We start from the raw sequence: 24,080 nt of genomic DNA, 5'->3' as shown, positions 1-24,080 counted from the left end.
ATGGGCGATTAATTCGAGAATCTGCCAAAAAATTACCAGCCCCACCTATCTTTTTAAAACATGACAAGATTTGCACTGTATTTGGTCAGAGATGATAAATTCAAAGAACAATTGTTTCCAATAATTTTTCCCCAATCCCCAGTCAAGGAGGGGTGCTTTTAACTTTTCCCAGTACTTGAAGGGATCAAGACAGAGACCATACCTAATCCCTACTGCCAGTGCACCTTTAATTAAAGCCTTTAACCCATGATTGGTTTGAGAGATGAGGCCTCAGCAAGGAGTAAACCACAAGCAATAGTTCTCACTCTCATGTTCAATTAGTATGCATGAACTTCAAATTAGTCATTAATTACTAAAACCATTAGTCCAACTGACACAGTAACTTGATTTCAGTATCACAAACTATTACTGGTATTATGCTCTCATGACCATTACATCAGTAACAGCTTTTATGTCAATAGATGACCTCAACCATCAGAGAACCTCAAACCTAATGACTACTTTGGCTGGTTGCTATTGATATGGATTAGCATTAGATAATGCTAGAGGAATGGTATCCAACTCTTCAACTGCTGAACTGCTCACAGGTTGAATAACCAGTACAGTAAATACAGTTTAAAAAAATGCTTTGCTGCCACTTGGTCACTCTTCAAAGTGACTCTGACACAAATTCCTGCATTTATCACATTCGCATAATTTTTATTTTTTGCACACACAAACTTTAATGCTCTAAAAAGTTTTTGCTCTGGGTGATAAGAATTACACGATGTTATCGATTTTTCTAAAACATTGTTTAAACTTATTTTACTGAGTCATTTATTCAATAAATGAACACACTCATATATTTGGTAGTATTTTTCCTGGAGTTCTGAAAATTACATTCTTCCTAATCCCAAACTATACCAACTCCGGCCAAATTATTCTGGCTAGCTGGTACATAATGAACCCTGGCAAGCATCTAAGTTGTATGCATAAAGTTGAAAAGCACTAGAAAACCACATATAAGCTCCTTGAAGTATTTGTTAATGGGCTTTAAATCTCACCATCCTTGTCTGGCAATTGGTTCTTCTCCTGGGTCTCTGTGTGCTTCAACTTTCCAGTGTCAAAAGCTTCAACACCTTCAAGAAGGGCCTTCTGTGTCTTCTCTTGGGCAACATCTAGAAATTCAAAGAATATTATCAGTAAAAATTTGTTTGAAAAAAAGCAGCAGTAGTTGTAGCAATAGGAAAATACATGTATTTCTAGGTAAAGTTGTAAGAAATAGATTCGTTATTATGATAGGATGAATTAATTTCTTTAAATTTCCAATTATTTAAAATGAATGACAAAAAATTAACAATTACAATGAGCTTTCAGTTATGGGCTGAAAATATTAGTTTTACAGTTTCATTATACCATATTGATAGAGTATAAAATGAAACAATGCTTATTTTCACAATCATAAAAGATATACAATCTATTAAAGATGATTAAGTAAAAAATTCAAGTAGAAAATATTTAGAGAGCAATTTTTACTGTTAGGTAAATGTGTAACATTTTCAAGGTCAAACTACTATTAAGTTTTATTTCTTAATCATATTGTAAGCAATAGATGAGAGTATAGAATGTAGAACAAATAGTATATGTGATCTATCCTGAAAGTAATTTTATACAAACGTTTAATAACATAATTGAATTTTCTGCCAGCTTGTGTGAATTTATTCAAATTTTCTGACCTTTTAGGATTCCAGCAAAAAAATATTTTTTTGACAATATGACTATTAATATATGACAATATTATATATATATCTATATATATATATATATATATATATATATATAATAAACAACTAATTAAATCAACAGCCAATAAAAACAAGACATTCAACATATTATATATATATATATATATATATATATATATATATATATATATATATATATATATATATATATATATAATGTTACTAATATATATTAAATGTTACTTTTGAATATTTGAATGAATCTTTTCAAAAAGATTATCAAAAATTTTTGTGAAAATAATTATTTGACCACAAAATCTTACAACTTAAAGATCAAATCATATTGGAAGGATTCAAATAGAAGAATTAGAACATTCAAGCCTAGATCTACCTATCATAGTTATGACTTATTTTTGGTCACCACTACCTGATTTAGTAGTGGTTTTAATTTTAGGAATAAGAAAATTCACAATTTAACTCAAGTTTGCAATCAACAAACATAAAAGCTTTATCAGTTTTCAGAAAACTAAGGTTTATCTTTCTAACAAAAAATCATAACCCATGCTTTCACTCTATGTTTACCACTATCTAAACGAGCTTTCTTTAATATATCTCAAGAAATTTAAGCTTCTCTGAAACTACTTAAAATGCCCAATAGAAAACATTATACTCAGTTATACAATTTTTTCATTGAGATTTAAAAAAAAACTACCGTGGGTAACTAAACCTGAATTTCTTTCAGAGATTTATAAAATATGCATATTAGATCTCTTTACTATTTATAACATATACTAGAGAAGTTATCATATTTAACATTGAGATACATGCGGTTGTATTTAGTTATTTGAAGAAAAGAGAAACAATTCATACAATTCAGAGTTGAAAAAAGGTTCATTTTAATGTAGGATGCCATGAGTTTAGTGTAGTTTTAGGTGAGGCTTAGAAGTATTGCACTGGTTAGTCTCTGTACCCATTTAAGGCTCTCTCTTGACTGGCATTCCACAATTAAGTAATAGTTGTAACTATGATACACACAAATATTCACTTCATATATATTGAACTGCCTTCATCTATATCCGATAATGTTTTGTACCCAAAAATTAATCTGCATGGAATGGAATCACAAATATCAGACTTATGTAAAGTGAGTGGAGTAGTGGGGAGAGACTGAAAAAAATTATGCACTGAACACATCCCAGAATAGACTAGAATACAACATACCCCCCTCATATAGAATCTCCTATTTGTTAAAATTGGCCTCATCACCTTGCTCCAGGGTTTCCACTCTCAGTCCAAGGTACACTACATTTTATCCTAAATCCCACTAGTGACATCAAAGTTTATGTTTACAAAAGATGATCATTTCCTACGCGAGTGAGACCAACAAATACTATTCTACAGTATTATTTCACCTTTGCTTGAGTAAATGGAGTCAACGAAAATTCCAGGGTTAGGTTGGGAAAAAAGTGCTATTCTAGCATTTCTTTGAGAAACTTGTGTCAAATGTCCACATATTCAGGCAACTAGGAGGATGCAAAATCATAATTTCAAAAATGAGACAGTTAAGCAGATAAATAGGAGATATATGATGGATATATGACTCAAAACCTCAGCTGAATTTTAGATGAAAAATCTGAAACCTTCATTTAAACCCATAGAAAGGGGATTAGAATCATCATTATGACATTGTGCATAATAGGCAAAAGATTATCATGAAACTTTCCTCAAACATTTTTAGTCTTAATTGCCACGTCAGCTTTGAATTTTCATTTTCTTGTATTTGATCTGAGCTAATAATTTAATGGAGTTGTAACTTCCTGTCAAAGTTTAGGTACATGCATTCAGTTACATACATTTGAAGATAGATGCACAACTAAAAAATATTTTACCATGACAATTAAACATTTTTCCATTTTCTTCATTTATACCCCTCGCACAAAATATGAAAAATTAGTATGACCCATCTAGGCAAAATTCACTACCTTCAAGAGTAGGGAATTACACAAGGAAGGGTTGTCAACCACCCAAGTAAAGCAGTGAGAATGCATCACCTTCTGTGATGCAGAGATTGGTAATATTGCAATGATATTACAAAAATTCTTAGTGGAACTCTTCCTAATAGAATCACAACCTTATAACAAATTACCAGTTTCTGAGGTTGTTATATGACATTTTGATAGAAATGTTCAAGTAACACTTTTGAGTGTACACTTTTTCTCTCCGACGAGGATGATATGGAATAAACAAGCCCTAAAAGCATTACGAGACATCTTTCCATGCAAAGTTACACTAAACATATCATTCAAAATGATACTGATACAAATACTATGAATTGAAATAATACAGTATGGATGGATGCAGATATTATCGAAAAATTTATTAATGCTTAAATATCTGCAGAATAATTAGCAACAGCTGCGATCAGGTGGCAAGCAGCAACAGTTCAGCCACTAGCAGCCAGAAAAATGGATTAAAAACCTTCTGAATGCAAAAAAATGTAAATGGAGTTCAGATACAACCCATGCATTAATAATCAAGTCATGCATTTGATAATTTCAGCTGGAAAAATAAATAAGTTTGCTCATGCACTACTGTTTATTTTGGTTATATATGCTCACCCATTACTTGCATTTCTTTCATGTAGGTTAAAAAATATTATCTCAAACTAACATCCAAGTGAGTACTAGCATTTCCAAGTGAAAAACTATGGAAATGATGTTTTAGGAAAAGAAAACCTAGTACTGAAAAATAACCGAAGGTGTAAGAGTTCTGATGAAATTCAATAGGAGAGGTAATATTATGTGGAAATGTTAAACCTTTCTTGGTAAGTCCATGGCTTTTATCAGGTTACCTTGCGCATTTGGGAGGATAATTTTCTCCTGGGTGGATGTCCTCTTAAGCCTGTCAGCCTTAAAGTTCTCCACACCCTGAATGAGCTCCACATGCTGCTTCTCTTGCTTCACGTCTGGGGCATACAGATTTAGCAATCAAACTCAGTAGTAGTGGCTTATCGGTGGTGTAGATCCTTGCTTCCATTTATTAGGACTATGACTCCCTTATACATTCATACTGTACTGGCAACCATCAAATGCCTTTGTGCACTATTTTAATAACTTTCAACAACGATTAATAAAGTTTCAATTCAGCATATGTTGGTGTAGCCCTCAAAGCCTATAGCCACACAAGATTATTTGTCAAATTATGATGAAGGAATAAGTTCTGCCTATTAATTTCATATTTTAAAAAAGTCCATCATATGGGCTGAATGCTTTATGCTGCTTCCACTAAACGCATTATTAAACAGAACTTATATGATTGATAGTACTCGAGAAAAATAAAACAAAACCCATAATTACATAATTTGTTTTAAAATACTTTTTCAAGCTAGTAATTAATGTACCATTTACTTTTGCTCTCTAAAGCAAGTGTTGTAATGTATATAAGCACGTGTTTGAAATAAATGCTTCTCCTCACATGAATGGCTTTCTACAGAAGGTATATAGTCTGTTTCTACCTTCATTGGATATGAAATGTATTTGGTATAGAACAGCCAAACCTGGATAGCTGATGATGGATGAAAACATAAGTAAAAAGTTGATACCAGATGAAACTCTTGGATACATTAATTTCAAGATTAATTGCTCGTCCAAATATCAATAATCCCTATCAAACAACATTTAGGGGTAGATTGTTATTGAATGGTGAAACTACAGTAAACAAAAATCGTTCTCAATCTACCAGTGACAGGCAACAAGACTTGATCATGGCAAGAGCATGCACAAATAAACACAGGATGAAAACAAACAGAACAAGAAGTAGCTACATCACACACACAATTACATAATCATAGCATTACTGTTATTTGACATATATTTGACAAGGTAAAAATAATGTGCCAACTTGATAAAGAATGAAAGAAAATTACAATAACAAAATGAAAATTAAGGATTCCAATGCAAATTTATGGTCCCATTATTAGAAACATGTAAATTGCACAGAACATGGAAGAATTAAAAGAAATGCCACACAAGAAAGCAATTTCCTTCCAAGCTTGAACCACAAAGCAACTGATTTATTCAACAACTTGCAAACTTTTAATTAATAGTCACAAGCTGAGGTGCATTGAATGAAACAAAATTAACTGATGATGCATAAATAAAGAGCCATCTCAAACCATGCATTCACAAAGCATACCTTCAGCAGTCGGCAAGATGATTTTCTCAGCGGTCGTTGCTTTCTTCATGTTGTCTGGGTTGAATGTCTCCAGCTGAGATTTGAGGTCAGTGGCAACCTTGGGAAGGTCCTTCAGGGATGGGCTTTTGGGTGCAGCCATTTTTCCAAAGGAGTGAGTTGTTTTTAGCTGTCGAAGTCCTGCAAGATAATTAAATGGCATCAGATGAGAAATCTCCATTCTATCGAAGAGATTGTTGATGGAATTCCGAATAAATGTAAGGATGACATCATATTTTACCATTAAGTTATTCTTTTCAGTGAAATTAAAGTCTAAGAAAATCCTATCAATGGCACAAAAATTCAAACTCTGCTACAATTATATTATGCATAATTGATAATTTGAGGACAATCTGCATATAATATTGATAATTTGCAGTGGCAGAACCAAATTTATTTCTAGCAGATAAGATGGCAAAATGCTAGCCACTGAATAATCTTTCAGTTATTTTGGATGAAGGTGAAAGCAATCCACACCAGATCTGCCGGGTGGGAAATGCATCGCCCATTCAATCACCTGTTTCCCAAACAGTTCACTCACTGATAATTCCAATGGCAAGTTAAAGATGGGCTCATTAGGTTATTGGTGGGCATTCTAGACCAGTTGCGGCTTCTAGGCGGGGTCAAGACAAAATTCCCCTGAAGTTTGAGTAACCCTCTCCTCCCCATTTTCCTGGAATTTTTGGGAGTAAAAAGCAGGTTATCGCCATGGAAACTAATACTCTCATTTCCAATGAATTATTCTGGAACTGCATCCAAGTTTTCTCCTCTATATATTATGGAGCCTCAATATTGAGGTCAGAGCAGAGGACTGCTGGGCATCTCAAGCTCAAAGTCTGCTTCCTATCAGCTAACCAGGTTGGCTGGAAAAATATTGAAAGTCTATGCCAAAAATGACCTTAATTAGTATCTTTATGACTTAAAAAAATTAAATGAATAAAACTGGCGAACAATTATGCATGGTTTGATCGTCTTAGTATCTAATATCATTTGCTTTCAAACTGTAATCATAGGAATAACTAATCGAAGCACTTTTCCACTTGATAGGCTCATATTGTAATCATAGGAATTGAATTTATGACAAACATACGCGTATGTTTACTCTAATACTTTGACAAGTTCTGAATATAAAAAAGAACATCGTCCTGTGCCTATGGCTTGGTCTAATGTAAACATTACACCGTTTTTCACCTAAGCATTCCTCGCGTTCCCAATGCCACGTAAGTCACACACGCTATCCTTGATTTCGAAAATGATCCAAGCATTTCTGCGACTTCCTCAATGACGAATTTTAGTTCCACCAAATTTTTTACCGGTCTTTGATAGAAGAAAAGTGGCTCTGGTCCGAGTCGAAGTTTGCACTGAAGGAACACTTGGGCAGGGTGTATCTGTGGTCTTGAGACAACGGCTCGGCAAGCAGTACGTCTATCAGTTTCAGAAGAGAAGAGAGCACCGTGAGGATGGCACTCCCATATAATATGCGTTTCCCGTGCGGGTCATGCACAGCATAGCGTGGTGGGGTGTAGGGAGAAGGAGGGAAGGGGAGAGCGAGGCAATGGGGTAGTCTGAATGGAGGAGAGCTAGGGAGGTTGCCGGGGGACGAGGACGGGGACAAACACGACGACCCACTGGAGACTTCAACGATCGGTGATCGATCACACCACGGAGACACCGGACTGAATGCACTGACACGCGCACACGAAGACACACACCAAGTCCTGTCTCCAACTGTGAATCACTCACTCACTCATTCCTCCCCGGCATTCGGCCCGATTGCTTTTTCCCAATGGCTGGCCGCTGCTTGCTTTCCCAATGACTCCTTATAAAGAGGGCTGTTAAAGGGGTGGGAGTTTAATGGGAAGAGGCAAAAAGAAAATGCGAATGAAAATCGAGGATGAAAAATAAGGGGGAAATTGAGAGAGAGAGAAAAAATAAAAGAGGATACCAACGCTCACGTCGGTGAGTCAACGAAACTGCCCTCCCATTGGTGTACAAATAGTCTCCCCCTCACAAAAGCGCATGTCTGGTTGGATGACCCCGTCGCGATTATTTTAAGCTGATACCTCGTAACGCCGGCGCGCGAGTTGAGCCAAAGAGGTTTAAGACCAAACGAATCCCCGCGAGGAAACCTCAATGAATGCTATGTTGTGAGACATTTGGCCAGCGGGTCACATTTGGCCCGCTTGAAGTGGTACGGTCCTTCATCTCAGATTTTTATAATCTGGAGCCCGTTTCTCAACACTACCAGTCAATTTAAAAGATATTGTAATTTGCATATTAGGATTCTGATGATTGTCATAAATGGCGCAGTACTTGTTGGGTACATTACATTGCGTACGGAGTGACAGATTGTCGATGTATTTTATGCTTTTAGTCAGATGTAAAAGGCCATTATCTGACTGTTTTCAGATTAGTACTAATAAAAATTAAGCCTTGTTTCCAACAAAGTGCATTGTTGACATAATAATTGCGATCAGTGTTTTAATCAGATATGAAGTACTTTCAATTACCTATGAAGAATACTTTTCGGTATTCCGTTAGATAATGCACTCAAGCATACTGCGCCACGTATTTATTTTGGTGCAGCGTTGAACGCACATTTTTGACACTTTCGGTCATGCTGATACTTAATGATTATCAGACAGATCCCACACCCAATCTTCTACGAGTATTATTACACCACTATTTCTTCTACGGTAATAGCTATGCGGTTGATATTTTTGGAAACACTAGATGCACTTGAGATTACACGCTTCGAGAACCTGTTTGCGTTCTCCTCAATCTCATCGCCAGAAATGTTTGGTATTCTTCCTTTACAAAGAGGCACGATCACAGGAGACTATAGCTTGTGAACGCTTGAGAATACGGAAGATGCAAGAAGAATTGAGCAAGTGGCCGTCCGACGTCGAATCAGACGGAAAGGTGGGCGGGAGAAAAATAATTTATTCTACCCTCGCCTCTACTGGCCGAAAAAACGTTTGCTCAGAAAATGAATCCACTCGACAAGGAATCGCGAGTTTTAAAGGATCTGAGGGTACGGCGAGAGGAGCGACCTATTCGAGGGAGCGATATAAGATTTAAATGAGATGACCGCCCACAAAATCTTTGGCAAGAGGAGTGGTATGTAACACAAAGGCCTGCCTTCTTCTTGCTTCATGACCAGTGCCTACTTTTCAAAATGGAGATGATGCAGGGGAAATAAACAGCAACCGAACTCATCCCGTCGCATCCTATTTTAAAACTCCCACAAAGGGATGTACAGAGCGCCCTGATTCCCGAAAATAGTTATTACCACTGAGGGCAAATGCCGTAGTCTTGTTAGAGGGGAGAGGGTGGGAACAAGGCGGAAGTGGAATGCTCGCATATGATCGCGAGTGAACGAATAATAGAGGCCCCTTTATGACGCAGACGCGATTGAAGAGGCGGGTGGGGAATGAGAAGAGGGGGAAAAACCTTTTCAAGGCGACGGGTTCTGCTTGTTTTGTCTCGACAAGAGGCTCCTTGTCGAGATGGTCATGCTTAAAAGGAGTTTGGAATGGAGGGCCAAGGGAATGCAAGTGATACGTGAGTGACTATACATAGTCGCTCACAGACTCACTCCACTCAATTGAAATGAATCTGGCTTCCTAACTTGATCAATTAAGCTATCTTAACATAAATTAAGCATGGGAGGGCCATGCAAACAGATCCATGAAAGAATACAGGCAATGTAATCATACGCACAAGATGGAAAATCAGCCTTATTAAGGAAGAGAGACACTGCCGCAAGAAGGTTAACTCTTTCGACCACGCAATTCCTTTTTACGGTATTTGAGAATGATCGTTAATTAAATATGCTTGACGAGGCATCTTTCATTAAGAGAGCAAAAATAAAATACGAGTGACATAATTTTTCTTCGATTGGCATCTGACAATCATATAGGTAGGTTTATTTCCTGCAAGGCAAGGAAGGTGGCTGTTGCGAAGGTGAGATATGAATTTGCAAAGATCCTGAAAACTTAAAAAAAGTGACGGATTAACTGAAATTTGTTCGCAGAAGATCGCAAGCCATTGAAGACACAAAACGAATCCCCGTATATGTAAATTGTTTTTGATCTTCTCTCAATTAGAATTTCATCACAGTTATATCGCAAATGGTGAGACACATTTAGTTATATATTTTTCCTCTCTATCTCCATTATTTAAAACAACTCGTATCCCACGCCTACCAGGCACTTTTCACTTTTCCCGTATTTTTCTCAATTTTTAATTTTCGGGGAAGTTTTGGGTAAATAGGGAGCAATTCTGAGGGATAAGGGGATTGTGAGACGAAATGACAACCGGGAAAATTGACTTTTACAGGAACATTTAGGAGATAGGGTGAGGGGGGTTGCGTATGTGGTGGTTTTATTTTGGCACTCGGAGGGGCAGAAAAGGGGAAGCGGAAGGGAGATCGGTCGGTGCGGAATGCCGACCGAAGTGAGGAGGAATCCAGACCCCGCATTACAAACTCTCCGCACATCTCCTGACCTCCCTCCGACCCTTCCGGCACCAGTCACCAATTCGTATGAAAATCAATCCCATACCCAACCTTCAATTGCTAGAATCACGGATGCCACAAAAATGAATACAGGTCATACATTATTTTCGTGAATGTCGTACAGGTCTTAAAATACAGTCTCATTTTCTTTCGCCATGAAACAGTAAAGCGACTCATTTTCAGGCAAGAAGGACGCCTTGTTATCGAATCAGAATCGAGAGACTTTTTCAATGCTATCTTTCTCGCCAAAGGGACTCACCAAATTAAAAAAAAATATATGGAGGACGTGAGGAGGCGACATTTATTCCTCGATTCACCGAAACCGCAATTTCGAAGGAATGGAATATTTTTATGTACTGACGCACGCGAAATTTCATCCAATCCGAATGAAAGAGTTCAAAAATTGCCCGGCCCAAGTTTGTCTAGGAACTGAAGGTGAATCCAAAGGAGACCAAAATCTCCCATTCCGTGGACACTTCATTTTTCAGATGAAGAAATGGATCCGGAAGGCGATGAAATTCGAATTACCAGGTTTTATTCATAATAGGTTTTTTAATAATTTCTATAATTAACTATTGAAAAAAAGTTTTATGATTACTACTCGAGACAATATTAAACACATTCTGAACCTTTTTGAACAAATGAATCTTAAATGAGGTAGCTACTAAGAGAAAGGTGGTTTAGATTCACCTCTAGATGATGCCGACGATCGCTACCAATGAAGACTTAAAAGCCAGGAGCCAGTACAAAGATACGCCACAAAAAAGAATTGCATTTTAACGGCATATCCATCTAATTGGTGAAAATTTCAGCAAAATATGGTATTTGATTGAGATTAAATATTTTTCTGCGCACAAGAAAAAAGTTAACATTCCTAAGTGGCGCGCGTGGAAGAGCTGACATCTGAGTTCACCGCAGTCGTTTTCTTGAAATATTCGACGTGATCTAAACCAAGAATGTGCAATATGCTATTGGGATAGTCAGTGCCGAGACAGGTTTTTTACGCGGGACGCACCTTAAGTCGAAATATATAAGACACAACTAGCACCTTAATTATCTTCAGAAGTGTCGAGAACAGGCCGAAAGCACCTATAGCGTGTCCTTTCGGCCTGTTCTCAGGTCGGGTCAGCATCAGTACGCTTGCCAAAGCGAAAATTCCTTTGAACGAGAACAGAAATGTCGGGCCAGGTGCATTCATTTTTTTAACGTAAACCAGTAAATAATCTCAAAAACTTGTCAACATTGTTTAGTTCCAGGAAATCGTGGAATTACATTTACCCTCGGCTTATTCTGCTGAAGTGAAGCAAACTTAATCATTAGACTCGCAATAATTCCTTTGGAAGCACCCGGAGTACGCACGTAGCATACTCCCATGTTTGAGTGACTTGTATCGCGCTGAGCGGAGCGTGTCAAACCGGGCAAGTGTTTCTCATTCCAGGCATCTCACTGGGACGTCCTTATTCCCTCCGATAACTCCATACACGACGTGCGTTCATTTCCATGGAACGACCGTGTCACTAGCAGCGCTATCACCATTCGAGACGACACACTCGGCCTATTTGCAAATCGCACGAAATGAGGCGAGCCTCGCAGAAACTCGGAAGCCACGGGAAAAGAAACATTTCCCTCTAAGACCGAGTAGTAGTTTTGAGGGGAGGCGACCGACAGCTAAGGTCATTTGCGCCATAGGGGATGGATAGGAAAGGATGAAGGGTGGAGAGAAACCCGGCGTCGGCATTAGCCTACTCTTTACGAAAGGCGCCAAGGGGTCCGCAGTTTAACGTCCCATCCGAAGGACGGCGTACTCACTCAAAGTGCCCTCCACAAAGCACCTCAAGTAGGGATCGAGATACCTCTGAAAAATATTCAACACCGCCGGATTTGAACCCGCGCCCTCATGGTGGGAAGCCAGTACGTTAGCCCCCGCACCATCTAAGACCGAGAAAGAGGGAAAACCGAGGGGGAGAATGGAGGTTTGAACCCGTGACCTATTGATTCTAAGGTGAAGAAAGTCTCCATCGCAACAATTGACAACAAAGACAAATCTACGAGTATTTTTACATGTTCTCTATTTTTCTGAGGAAGAACTACGAAACATGCAATTTTCATTCTAAAAAGAGATATTTATATGTGGCGATGAGACTGCTTTAATTTCTGCCATACATTATGTCACAAAGTCACCGGCAGCGTATTCAATGCGTAGTTCCAGTTCTCTTTTCAACCTATTACCCCTGACCATATACGAGAGATATATCGTGTATCTAATTTAGCTGTTCAACTGAAACGGCAGGGCAGAGCCAAATATAAATCAATGTGAGATTAAAGCATGTCTGCCAGTTTATTTCAGCCGTTCTGACAAATAGTGCAGCTGCGGGCGGAGTGGATGCTACCACAGCTCTTGTCCTACGCGAGGCACATAATTTATGGCATTGGGAAGAAATTCAGTATTACGCAAATGAAATTAGGATATTTCAGTTCTAATTAACGCCACACAATCTGTTACGCATTTTAATTCATAGTTCATTTAGTTCAACAGGCGACTTCCTTAAGACGACCATTAATGATTTTTAAAAACATTTTTGAGCCAAAAGTTACTTTGAAACTTTTCATTAATATTCGTTCAATAAAATATAATTTTTTCAAACAAGGTCAAATGAAGGACGAAACCAAAGATACTCAATCAAAATGTATATATTTGACAGTTTCTGTTTGACAAGATAGCAAGGGTGCGTTATGTAATTACTCGGAACGAAATAAAAACTGAACCCGTATTTTTAAATGAATAACTAAAACTTTGTGATTTCATAGCGTTTCATTTAGATTCGACCCGCTTCCGAAATCCGACGTTATCGTCAGTTGAACGGCGAAACTCGGGTCGCACTGAATTAACGTACAACATACTGTGAAATCACAAATTTGTAGTGTGTAATTATAATTTGGATGATTCTATAGTCACGTCTGAAACCCCCAATGAACCCGTACTCACTAGGCTGCGAGGCTTGTGGCCTGTACCCACAAACCATGATCACCATTTCATTCCTCCAAAAATTCAAGAGCCACGATGCCTGTTTTAAGCCAAAGTTTTCGCATACTGCGACCAGGTTGTTCTCCTCATCGGCAGCCGTTGTGGATATGGAGATCAAAAGAGCTCATGGTGGTTTGTATACGCATAGTTCCAACCTGTTGCAAATTTTTTATCAGTCGAAATTAAAAGGCTCGTTAATAGAGATCCTAGAAATGCCCTCTCCTATTCAGTGTCATAAACCTATCGAGGTGGCGAAGAGATGCCAATTTCCATCGGCACGAATGCGTTTCATTGACTTGACGGAGTTGGAGTGGCGTATTCTCGGCGTTCGACTTCATGGTGTCGGGAGCTTAAAAATGACTCACTCGTTTCTTTCTTAAGGGAATGATAGTCATTCAATCAACTCGACTGCTAGTGAGCACGGACTGCTAAAGGAGAGAACAGGTTTCCCTCTATCACGACTCAATATTCCTTTAATCTCTCTAAATAACACACATTGGACCCCTGTCAGGTTGATGGTCGGGTGATTAAGTTGAGCAATTTATGAAAAATGATGTAACGGATTCTATTCCAGGAGAAGAACAGGAACTGGTGCTCAAAGAAGAACCAAATGAAAGTTTCTGGCGAGGAAATACGTTAATGACGAGACAGACAAATTTATTAAAGAAATTTTACCAGCTTGACTGCATAATTAACCGAAGCTATGGAAGATCGGAGTAATACAGAGGCTAGGGGCAATATGTTGTCTCGCAAGTAAACGAACACGGTGCGTATCAACAATTTATCTTTTCTTTAGTTTTTACACAACTAAGGAGGTATTTATTTAGAAGATCTGGCTTTATTTACGCAAAAGGAGAGTACAGATTCAAATTCGAGAGAAAATCCAAAAACCTCAGGAATCTATCAAGACAAACAAACCCCAGAATCAACTTACTTCCAAGTAACCCTTTCCCATTTTGCCGCACACTCAACAATTACAAGTGAAAAACAATGGCTCTTTATTTAGTATAAAAAACCTCAAAAGAATGGAAAAAATTAGATCAAAATTTCAGCACAAACTCGGTTCAGTTGGTACTTTTCACGCGAGAAGTTTTATATGAAAGCAGGATAAAAGCAGTAAATTTAAATCTTTTTTAAATAAATAATAACGTAAAAAGTGAACTGACAGAATAATAGACGATTACATTAAAATCCTTTGGAAACACGCCAAACGAGCTTGAAGGAAGTTATATTAAGCCAAATGAGATATAAAAAAATGCAATGAAACACTGCTTGAGGTGAAGAAGAGACAATTCGCAATGGCAATTGAGGACACATTCTCTGAGAATCTTATGATCTCCTAGAATATCACCGTTAAGGTAATTCAAAAATCATGGGACCTCTCCCTGGCATTAGAATGATTTTACTGGCGATGGTGTTCGTATTTTCTTTCCGGGAAGAGGTAGACTCGGAGACTTCTCCACTGTTTCGGGAGGCTTTCACAATAATCATGATTGAAACGACGGACTACATTTCGTGTAGTGCTCAATGAGTTATCTTTCCAACCGCAGTCCCGAATTCGATTTCCTTAAGTAATCAGACTTTCCAGAGGTATTTGGGGACCTTTTTCACTGAGAATACGTAAATATCATCGAGAAATTCGTCTCTGAGACGTCGAAGTGAGTACACTAGGGTACATTCCCTGCAGAGCCGACCGTCAAACTCCACCCTTCCTCGTCCTCCCGACTAGATCAAATCTTGATGTAATGCCACCGGGAGTTTCTGTGCCGCGAACATTGACCACATCCTGAATGCACGCGAGGAAATAACATGGGCAAATAAATGTCTCCTCTCCTTTCGCAGCCATATGAACGCGAATACAATTCCGCAAATGTAACTTCGTGTGAGTTCTCTTTTATGATGCCGAGGAAACTTATCAATGCCAACCATTCCTTCTCTGAGAGGCAATAAAACCCGCGCGTTTTACTTACTAGGTCATTCATCTACATTTAAGAGACAGCTCAGAAATTTGTCTACGGCACTGAAACACGGTTAAATGCTATCAGCTCTTCGACAATAACAGTAAATTAAAACGACGCATTTAATTAATACGCACAGGAGTGTGCTAATTTTAAATATTACACCAAACAGACAAAATAAAATCCAAATACTGGATTTTTGACCTTGCAAAGCTTCATTTAGGCGAGCGTTGGGTGCTTATAAGGAGAAGAATGAAGGGCGGCAAGAAACTACAGCGTTGGGCATTTAAGAAAACTCTGCAAGTAGGATACAGCTTAACAGTCCTCCGGAAGTGCCCATGAGCGCAAGGTACACAAATGCTGATCAAGAACGTCAATGAAAATCCAACCACCGTTGGGACTTAAACCCGGACCCTAGAAGTAGAAGACAGTGCTCGCTGGACGCCGCAACAAAACCGATACCCGCCATTAACTCTCGGTGTCGCGTGTCCTCTCAACCCACTTGACTTAAGGCTCCCCGCCCCCACCTCTTCGGAATGGCTTCTTTTTTTACGGCGATTCCCCTTAGAACGGGGTGGGGGTAGGAGTTGCTGCATCGCCCTCGTTGGGAATCACTCGGAACTAGAGTCTCGTTCCGCGGCGCACTCGCCTCGCCTCTCCATAACAATCGAGCGCCGCCGCAGCCCCGGGTGAATGCCTAGGCTGCTGAGGATCGGCAAACCATTCGCGTCCCTTTCCTTTCCCTCCGACCACGAAGCACTTACTTTCATTTGCGAACGCGCCACGCCACTCGCTCCTCGAAAAAAAACAACATGGGAACCCATAATGCAGCGGTGCATCACTGTGCAACCCTTGCGTCCCTGATTTCAGAGGGAAATAAAAATAAACGATAGGAAAACACGGCATGAAAGGGAAGAGAATCGCGCACGTTGCCCTACCCGAACCTATATAATTCCCTAACCCTCCCTCGCTTTGCATTATCAGCAAAAAAAACACACATCACGCCGCTATTGAAGGAAAACGAAAAAGACGAAGTTGGTTGTGAGGAGGGTGGCGACGCGCGAGCTTCAATTAACCAACCGAACCCTTCCCTTCCCCACTCCTCCCCTGCCCCCCGTCTTAACCCGCCCTCTCTCCTCCTCCCGATTCATTTCCAACGGCGAAGTAATAAGAGGACGAAGCGAGGGTGGAACAGGCAAAATCCCTATTCCTCCCTCTCCTGTTCACACTACATGCAGAACTCTCAATGAAACTAGTGCGAGAAATGCACGCAGGGGTACAAATTATGCCTACCCCTATATTACGCCACATTTATCATGGGGTTCTCTTACCATTGCCGCATCCTCACCCCTCTCCCTGCGTCACACCTGATCACGGAATTTCAACTCGCCTCACCTCACATTACAACTAAAATTCCTTAACGAGAATTTTTGCTGTCTTGCACTCAAGTGTCAGGGCATTTTCGACACTTTCTGTGGCAGGTTTTTACCTATACCTATTCATCGTTCGTTTTCTTTTTTTCATAAGTAATGTACGTGAAAATGAAAACTCGCCCCGTTAATCCTAATGAAATATCCTGGGAAGGAGGAGAAAAACCATCTCACGAGAGCAATATTCGGGCTAAATAAAAATACGGTCCACTATTTTTCCCTTTTCTAATCGGGTGGCTTCGATTAGCTTTAAATGTTTGAAAGATTATCTTCTGAAACAAAATATTTACCCCACGAGCAACTAATACCGAAAATACAATTCTTCATGAGCTTCCAAGCCTCTTCAAGGCTTCCTTCAAGAGCAGAAAGTTACTTTAGCGGCCAACCGTTGGATCGGGAGACTAGCAGATCGCGATTTCCATGCGTTGCCCGAGTCTCGGGGATTCTTTGGCACGACTCTAGACGGCTCTCGCTGGTAGCGCTTCAAGTCATCACTGGCCATTGATGGTTGATCGAATTGCACGTTCTGGGAATAAAGGCAAATAGTACATTTGGATCAATTGGCTCGCATATCTAATTTTTACTCGTAATATCGTCACGTGTGCTCCCAAAAACTTTAACGGGAATCAGCTAAACCTCAATTATTATGAAAATATTTCTGGAACGCTCACGGAGGCCGAATATATTGATGAGATATGAAAAGAGATTAAGGGTGAGCGAGACATCATAAAGGATGGCTGATGTTCATAGGGCGAGAAGAAACTATTGCTCTAGGTGGATACTAATGACGAAGGATATATTGGGATATTATATATCTCCTGTGAGGTGCGGGGGAATCCAAATAGTCACCAAGAGAGAGTTGGGGGTGGAGGGGGTAAAATGAGTAAGAGGAATTAGAATTTCCCTCTGAAGTACGGGGGAGAAGGAAATTCACCCGTATAATAAGTAAAAGCACGCATGCCACGCATTTGCATAGAAAACCGTTTTATTCCACCGTAAAATGAAGGATATAAAACGGACAGGAAGTACTGTTGATAGATGGAAAGTCTCTCGCGGGTAAATTATATATTAGCAATGAAATCTAATCGCTTTATTGCTGTCTGCAAGACTTTAAGAATCTTGCACGTCTATATCCAATGGATTACGATTCTCAAAGAGGTTAAAAAGTAATATTTTTCTGGGTACACTGGACATGTTGCGCACACCGAAGTGTAACCCACATTATGAACCGGTTTTCCGACCGAGTCTGCCACAGTTGATGTGCCGAGATTTAAAACTCCATGCACAAGATGAAGATAATCATGTTGGGATTTCAAAACGAAGTTTTCAGTTTTGAAAAGAGAAAAATGTATATGATAACAAAGGAGAAATTTGTAAAAACACGTCTTAGCTTTTCAATAAATTTCAATATTTGATTTGCCTTCCACTGAATTTTCCCCAACAAGTATTATCATCTCAAAAGACGAGTCCATTTACACACCACACATATGATTTATCATCTATCTCCGGCGAATAAAATCATTTCAAGTTAAACAGCACTTGCAAGCACGCGCTCATGCATACAATGTGTAGTCGTTGAGCAGGAGATGCAGGGGATAAAAATGGGAGAGGGGGTGCATAATTGGAGAGGAATGTGGGAGGAATAAAAGGAATCGCAGGAAAGAGGTAGGTATGATACACAAAGATGAAGAAATTGCCGTGCCGCGAACAAGGGACGCAGTCCGGCTGGCAAGCGAAAATCTTTCACGACCTCAAAATTCCTCGCTTTTCCGTTTTCTTTTTTTCGGGCGTATTTGTAGTATCCTGGACAAAATGCTGCATTTGTTTTCCGATTGTGAAATGCATGATACATTTTATAGTCCCAGGCTTCAATTCGTAGCAGTCATATATATTCATAGCACAGAAATTGCCGACGTACTTTTCTACAGAATTTTTATTAGTACAATACAAAAACAACAGTGGGATGAGAATTGCATCAATGAACATGTCTGGTGATCTCAGAAGCTTCATCAGCTTTCGGCAGATACTTTAGGTTTAGTCTAGAGAGAAAACCACTCCCTTCAAGCCTATTTCCAGTATCTGGCTTGGAATGAATCACAAACAATTCGCAAACGCTACATTCCGGTATTGCATCCACTCTACCTTACCTATAGCAATGGACATTTAGCTTGCATTGGGTCAAAAGATAATTTATTTATTTCATATTTTATGGTATGCTATCACATGGAACGATACAGAGTGACCCTAAATTAGGCCGTCAAAAGAAATTATTTTACGCCATTTATTAGGTGATAATGGTTTTCAGCAAGTCAAACTATTGGATAATGGATTTGAGGGAATGAGACGTTAGAAAGTCGGGAAAGTGTACTAATAATTACTAAGGCCAAAGGCTGCTTCCATGTCATTCTAATATCATCACTAGACGCATCGCACCCGTAATCATTACAGCTGGGCGCAAAAACATTGCGAGTAGGGGATGCAGGCTCCACTTTCATCAAAGGGAGACGAAGGAACTACTCATTATCCGTTTTATTATATAATTTTCCAAATAGCTCCTTCAGCACCCCAACGCCAGCGACAAGTCGAGGCAATTAAGCCATCCAAACTTACCTCTTCTCATCTTCACGCTTCCAGCAGGAAACATTATCGAGCCTAGGGAACCTTCGCAAGGACAATAAAAAACGGTATTTTCCCCAGCATGCATGCATGCATCACCGTACCCCAAATAAATATAACCAGTATGAATCAGAGAGGCATGGGAGCTCACTTGATTGAGTAATTGTGAAACGGACTCCCAACGGTTTGGGACATGCAAAGAAGCCGGGCGTTTGGGAAAGGGGACGTGGGAGGGGGGACTAGGGATGGGAGGGAGTAATAAAGAGCTTTCGAGGGGCACGAGGGAGGGAGGAAGGAGAGCCGTGGGCTTTTTGAGTGGAGATGTTGCAAGGGGAGCAGGAGGGAGATGAATTCGTGTGCGCTTCAGATGAAGGAGAGCCGGCCGGCGTGGGGAGAGGGGGCTCCGAGGAAGGGGCCAAACCCTTCCCCACGGAGGCGGAGGGTAGGATAAGAGAAGTGGCGGTGGGGGAGAGTGAGGGCGGCAGGGAGGGGGTGTTGTTTCGAGAGGGTTTTCGGGTGGGGAGGATGGGGTGCGGCGTGCGGAAGGGTAAAGAAAGAGAGATGCGAGGGAGGGAGAGATACGTATACGGAGAGAGGGGTACGAGTAGTGGCAACTGTACAATGGAGTGCACGAGGGGGTGGTGCAGGGGAGGGATGAACTCGGTGACTCACGCGGCAAAGAGCGAGATGACCAACTTACGCACCAATCCCCTTCCCCCATCGCCTCTCCGGAGTGGGGTTGTAATGCGAGATCATATTGATCTCCCTCCATCCCCCCCCCTCCAAGTGTGCACCAGACGCACTGCTGAAAGAGGATTGCGAGAGCACACCTGGAGCAGCAAGAATCATTTTAGTCCACACTCATTCTCTCCTAGCGAGCAGAAATATTGCTCTCTGGGCGCCCCCTTCCCCCATTCCTTGCCGTTGTTTTCGAGTGCGCAATCCTCCGCCGGTGAATATGTATGTATCCAATATTATTTCCACATGAAAGTATCGTACGCTTTCGCGTCGACGACTGCCTTCGCAGCTTATTTTAAGTGCCGCGGTCCCGCACTTCCCTGCGCTAATAACAAGTCACAGTTCTCCAGTTATCAGAGTTGGTCTGACAGTCTAAGGTTGAGCTCGCTTTTTCATCCTGCGTACATTCCGTCCAGGGCAAGAGGCGAGTTTCCCAGGAATATTTAGCACTCAAAAGAATAGTGAAATTTGGGCAGGAGCCGCGTGCGCCCGGAGGCATCCACCGAATTATCGTCTATGATCATCCCTCTGGGCAACTCACTTACGCCGCCTTTACGCTGTTACCCTTCGTTTTTTCCATTGCTGCGATTTTATATCTTGAGCTTTTTCCTGCAGTTCCATCAAATTCCCCCTGCTTCAGAGAATGTTCTAGAAGCAACCAATTCTTGTTTTCGAATCGTGTTTTTCAATCCCTTCAACTTTCAGAGAGATGCAAAATTTACTTTCCGTACACTGTTCCATCTTTCTAGATTTCATAAGTTAATTTATCATATAACTTTTTGCAAATAAACCCCAAGATTCCTCGGCATTTTCACCTGCGCCACATACACAATGAAAAGAAGGAAGTCAATCCAATTTCTCGCAATTTTCTCAGTATGGTTAACTTAAGAATTCAAGCTCTGCAGTATGTCGCCCAAATGATTTAAAATAAACAAAAATACTTTTTTAGAATTCACATTTAATTAAAACACAAATGATTGAAACGGGGCACTGCTTGTAATCGCAATCATGCGGTTTTACCGATGTGTCGCATGGTACAATACGTACGTATCCCTTCCCTGCACTGTGCTAGCGAACGTTGGTGCGTGTGGTCTCACCGTTTCCCCAGCCTAATCTCCATTATCTGCCCCTTTTCCAAAGCCCATGCCATCAAGTTGCCTATCCCTAACTGTCTCCGCTTCCCAGCCAGACGATCCGAGATACTCCATCGTGCCATTTGATGGGGAGACTGAAATGATCCAGGGGATTCCCAGCCGCAATGGCACGAGATGATAACAGCGAAATGGAAGCCATTTAAGGCCGAGCGAATTACGCCAACAATTTGATCTTCAGCTTACGAAGCACGGGGAGTTTGGGGGTGGGAAGGAGAGGGAGGCTGTTGCGGTGTTAGGCTAGGCCTACTCAGGGTTCCTTTCATCGAGCAAAACTAAAACAGAATTATTTATGTCCATCGGATACGCATGCTCCCTACAATGGAGTGCTCCGGTGTCTCGGCTCAAGTCCCTTCATGGGCTTGCATCCTTGAGTGGAACACCATAAAAGGTCTGCTTCTTAATAAGTTTTTGGAAAAAATAACATTGGTTTGGAAAAGAAAAGTTTAGTCCACTGATATTAACATCCTAATAACGATGTTTTGGAAATGCAAATATCAAGAATGGAAAGATTCGCTCATAACCATGTGTACGAGCCACCAACGTCGAAAGCATCCATTCGTACTCCCAGTTGAACGTACGCAGCGTTTAAAGACTTTAAGGGTAACACCGATGTGTTGGGGATTTTCGATGGACTGGTAAATAAACGGAGTAGAAAAGTTAATTCATCATAATCATTGGATAATGCAATTCACGCGGGTTGTTCCTGCCTGGTGGTCCCAGGTTAAGCCTTTGCAATCATTTAAATGTGGAGAATTAAGTTCCTTTCATTTATTCTATTTATTTCGCCCCTTGATCCCGTCAGGTAAGATAAGATGTTGCGTGTAAATGGGTGCCCAACTCATCACGTTCCCACGCGACACGCGCGATTCACGGACATCTCGGTTCTGGAAAAACGGCCTCTCTCCCTCTCTGATTGGCGAGGACGCGGAGATACATTAGCGCGAGGATTCAGCCGCAATTTTCAGGGACCAGGTCACGCAACTGCTAACATCGAGGCCACTCGTAAAATGGATTCCTATTGCGGACTTTTCCCCGGACTAACACACGTCTTTCTTTTCACTAATTCTTTCTCCTCAGCATTTGAGTTCATCCCTTGTACCTTTTTGAACATACCGCAAAACTTCGCCTGCCAACAATTTAGATAATGTCAGGTGGATATGATTGTTTTTATTTTCGCCTAGACCTGCACACGCAGTGAACTACCGAAGACAAGAACTGATCTCGCAACGAAAAGGAACATCGTTCTGATCGGGATTTCCTGATTCCCATACGAGCATCAAATTGTCAAATCGTACATCGGAAATTCAGACTAATTCTATCCCATTTTCTTCCCGAATAATTGAAGAAATTGAGCATATTTTCTCCAATTTTCAGACAGCCTCACTATTTCCGATAAATGAGAACTATTTCACCGCTTTGCAACAAGTTCATTTAAATATGCATTACGAAACTTTCGCAAAGACCCCACTTAACTTCGGGACTCACAAAATAAACGGGAGCGAACGAAGTCACCGCTCGCAAATTGTGATTTCCCGCGGGGTCTTTCTTTTCAATGACCGACATTTGAGACAAATCCAGAAGATTTACAGCTGGAGGATTCCTTTGGTCACCCTGCATTGTTAAATGGCACGTCGAGTACCATTCACAAGAAAAACTCAATATTATTAGGAACGAGGTCACCTGTCGGATGAAATTACAAATGAATAACACGGTAAGAGGGGCTATTCTTCGCCAAGCTCAAAATGGTGGATGGTTAATGCGATGCATTGAGATTGTCACTCTCCCGTCGTAACGTCTATAGGGAATGCTTTGATGTGTGTGTAAGATGCACATAATTGGGACCGATGGAAGCTTCGGAGAATTGTGGAGTACGTGCCCAACCCGCCCTTCACCCTCAACCCCTCGGCCAAATCAACGACCATTGAATTCTCCCGTAGGCCCCGGAGAGGGAGGCCGGGGGTGTGCTGCCATCAGCCAATTCCCCGATTCAGGCGAGGGCACACTGCTCGGAAATGCTGATCAAATCAACGAGCGCGGTGACCACGCGTCCATCATTCTCCGGATGCAATTCTTATCATCTTCACATTCAGCTCCCCAAGTGAGGTGATGAAATCGTAAATGTTGGGACAGGCTGGTAAAAAGGATTCTCCACGGCAGAAATCGCGTTTTCAATGCAAAAATCAATGAACAATTAAGTAAAGAAGAACTTAAATCAATACCACTACTCGTAAATCTGAGGCCGACTACGAGGACTACGTTTTTTCAAGAGAGTATTTCCCTAATGCTAAGCCCAAGTGTTGAAAGAAGCTTACCGGTACCTTTGAGTAGCTATATGCATAAGTTTATAGTTGCGTTTATAATATGAGTTTATAGTTGCTCCTTTGATCGTGAGATACCTCGATGGTCAGGAGTTATTGATGAAAAATCAGCACGGTTTCCCAAAGGGTAAATACGGCGCAACACAACTTTTGCTTTTTATCCACGATAGACTAAGTTCGGGAGAGAGCAATGTTCCAGTGGACGCTGTTTCTCTAGATAAAAAAAGTTTTCGACAAAGTATCTGGGGAGAAAAGGCCAAATATTTGACGCAATTTCTAACACATGAAGAGCGCTGCTATTTGCTGTGCGTAGGTTTGTAGCCCGCCAAAAACAACCAACTTTATCTCCACGAGGATCAATCCTTTTG

At 40.5% G+C, this 24,080-nt stretch overlaps 1 protein-coding gene across 7 annotated transcripts in view; it reads right to left on the bottom strand.

The window, feature by feature from the left end:
• The window catches only part of cib (thymosin beta cib), a 247,792-nt gene that overhangs the window by 14,016 nt on the left and 209,696 nt on the right, over positions 1–24,080 (bottom strand). For 4 of the 7 annotated variants that reach the window (XM_071587320.1, XM_071587319.1, XM_071587324.1 and 1 more), the window contains 3 exons: positions 5,919–6,095; positions 4,576–4,689; positions 1,044–1,157 (listed from right to left, as the gene is read on the bottom strand). In XM_071587320.1, coding sequence (XP_071443421.1) covers positions 1,044–1,157; positions 4,576–4,689; positions 5,919–6,057 — 367 coding nt within the window. In that variant the 5' untranslated portion in view covers positions 6,058–6,095. Of the gene's footprint in view, positions 1–1,043; positions 1,158–4,575; positions 4,690–5,918; positions 6,096–7,267; positions 7,364–24,080 lie in introns of those variants that run through there. The other 3 variants (XM_071587325.1, XM_071587326.1, XM_071587323.1) reach the window with 2 other exon arrangements.

This window comes from Hetaerina americana, unplaced genomic scaffold, assembly GCF_022747635.1.
Source record: "Hetaerina americana unplaced genomic scaffold, ioHetAmer1.1.p SCAF_3, whole genome shotgun sequence".
Classification (NCBI taxonomy): Eukaryota; Metazoa; Arthropoda; class Insecta; order Odonata; family Calopterygidae; genus Hetaerina; species Hetaerina americana.
The sequence above is the reverse complement of the archived record's forward strand: the minus strand, read 5'-3'. Positions and strand labels throughout refer to the sequence as shown.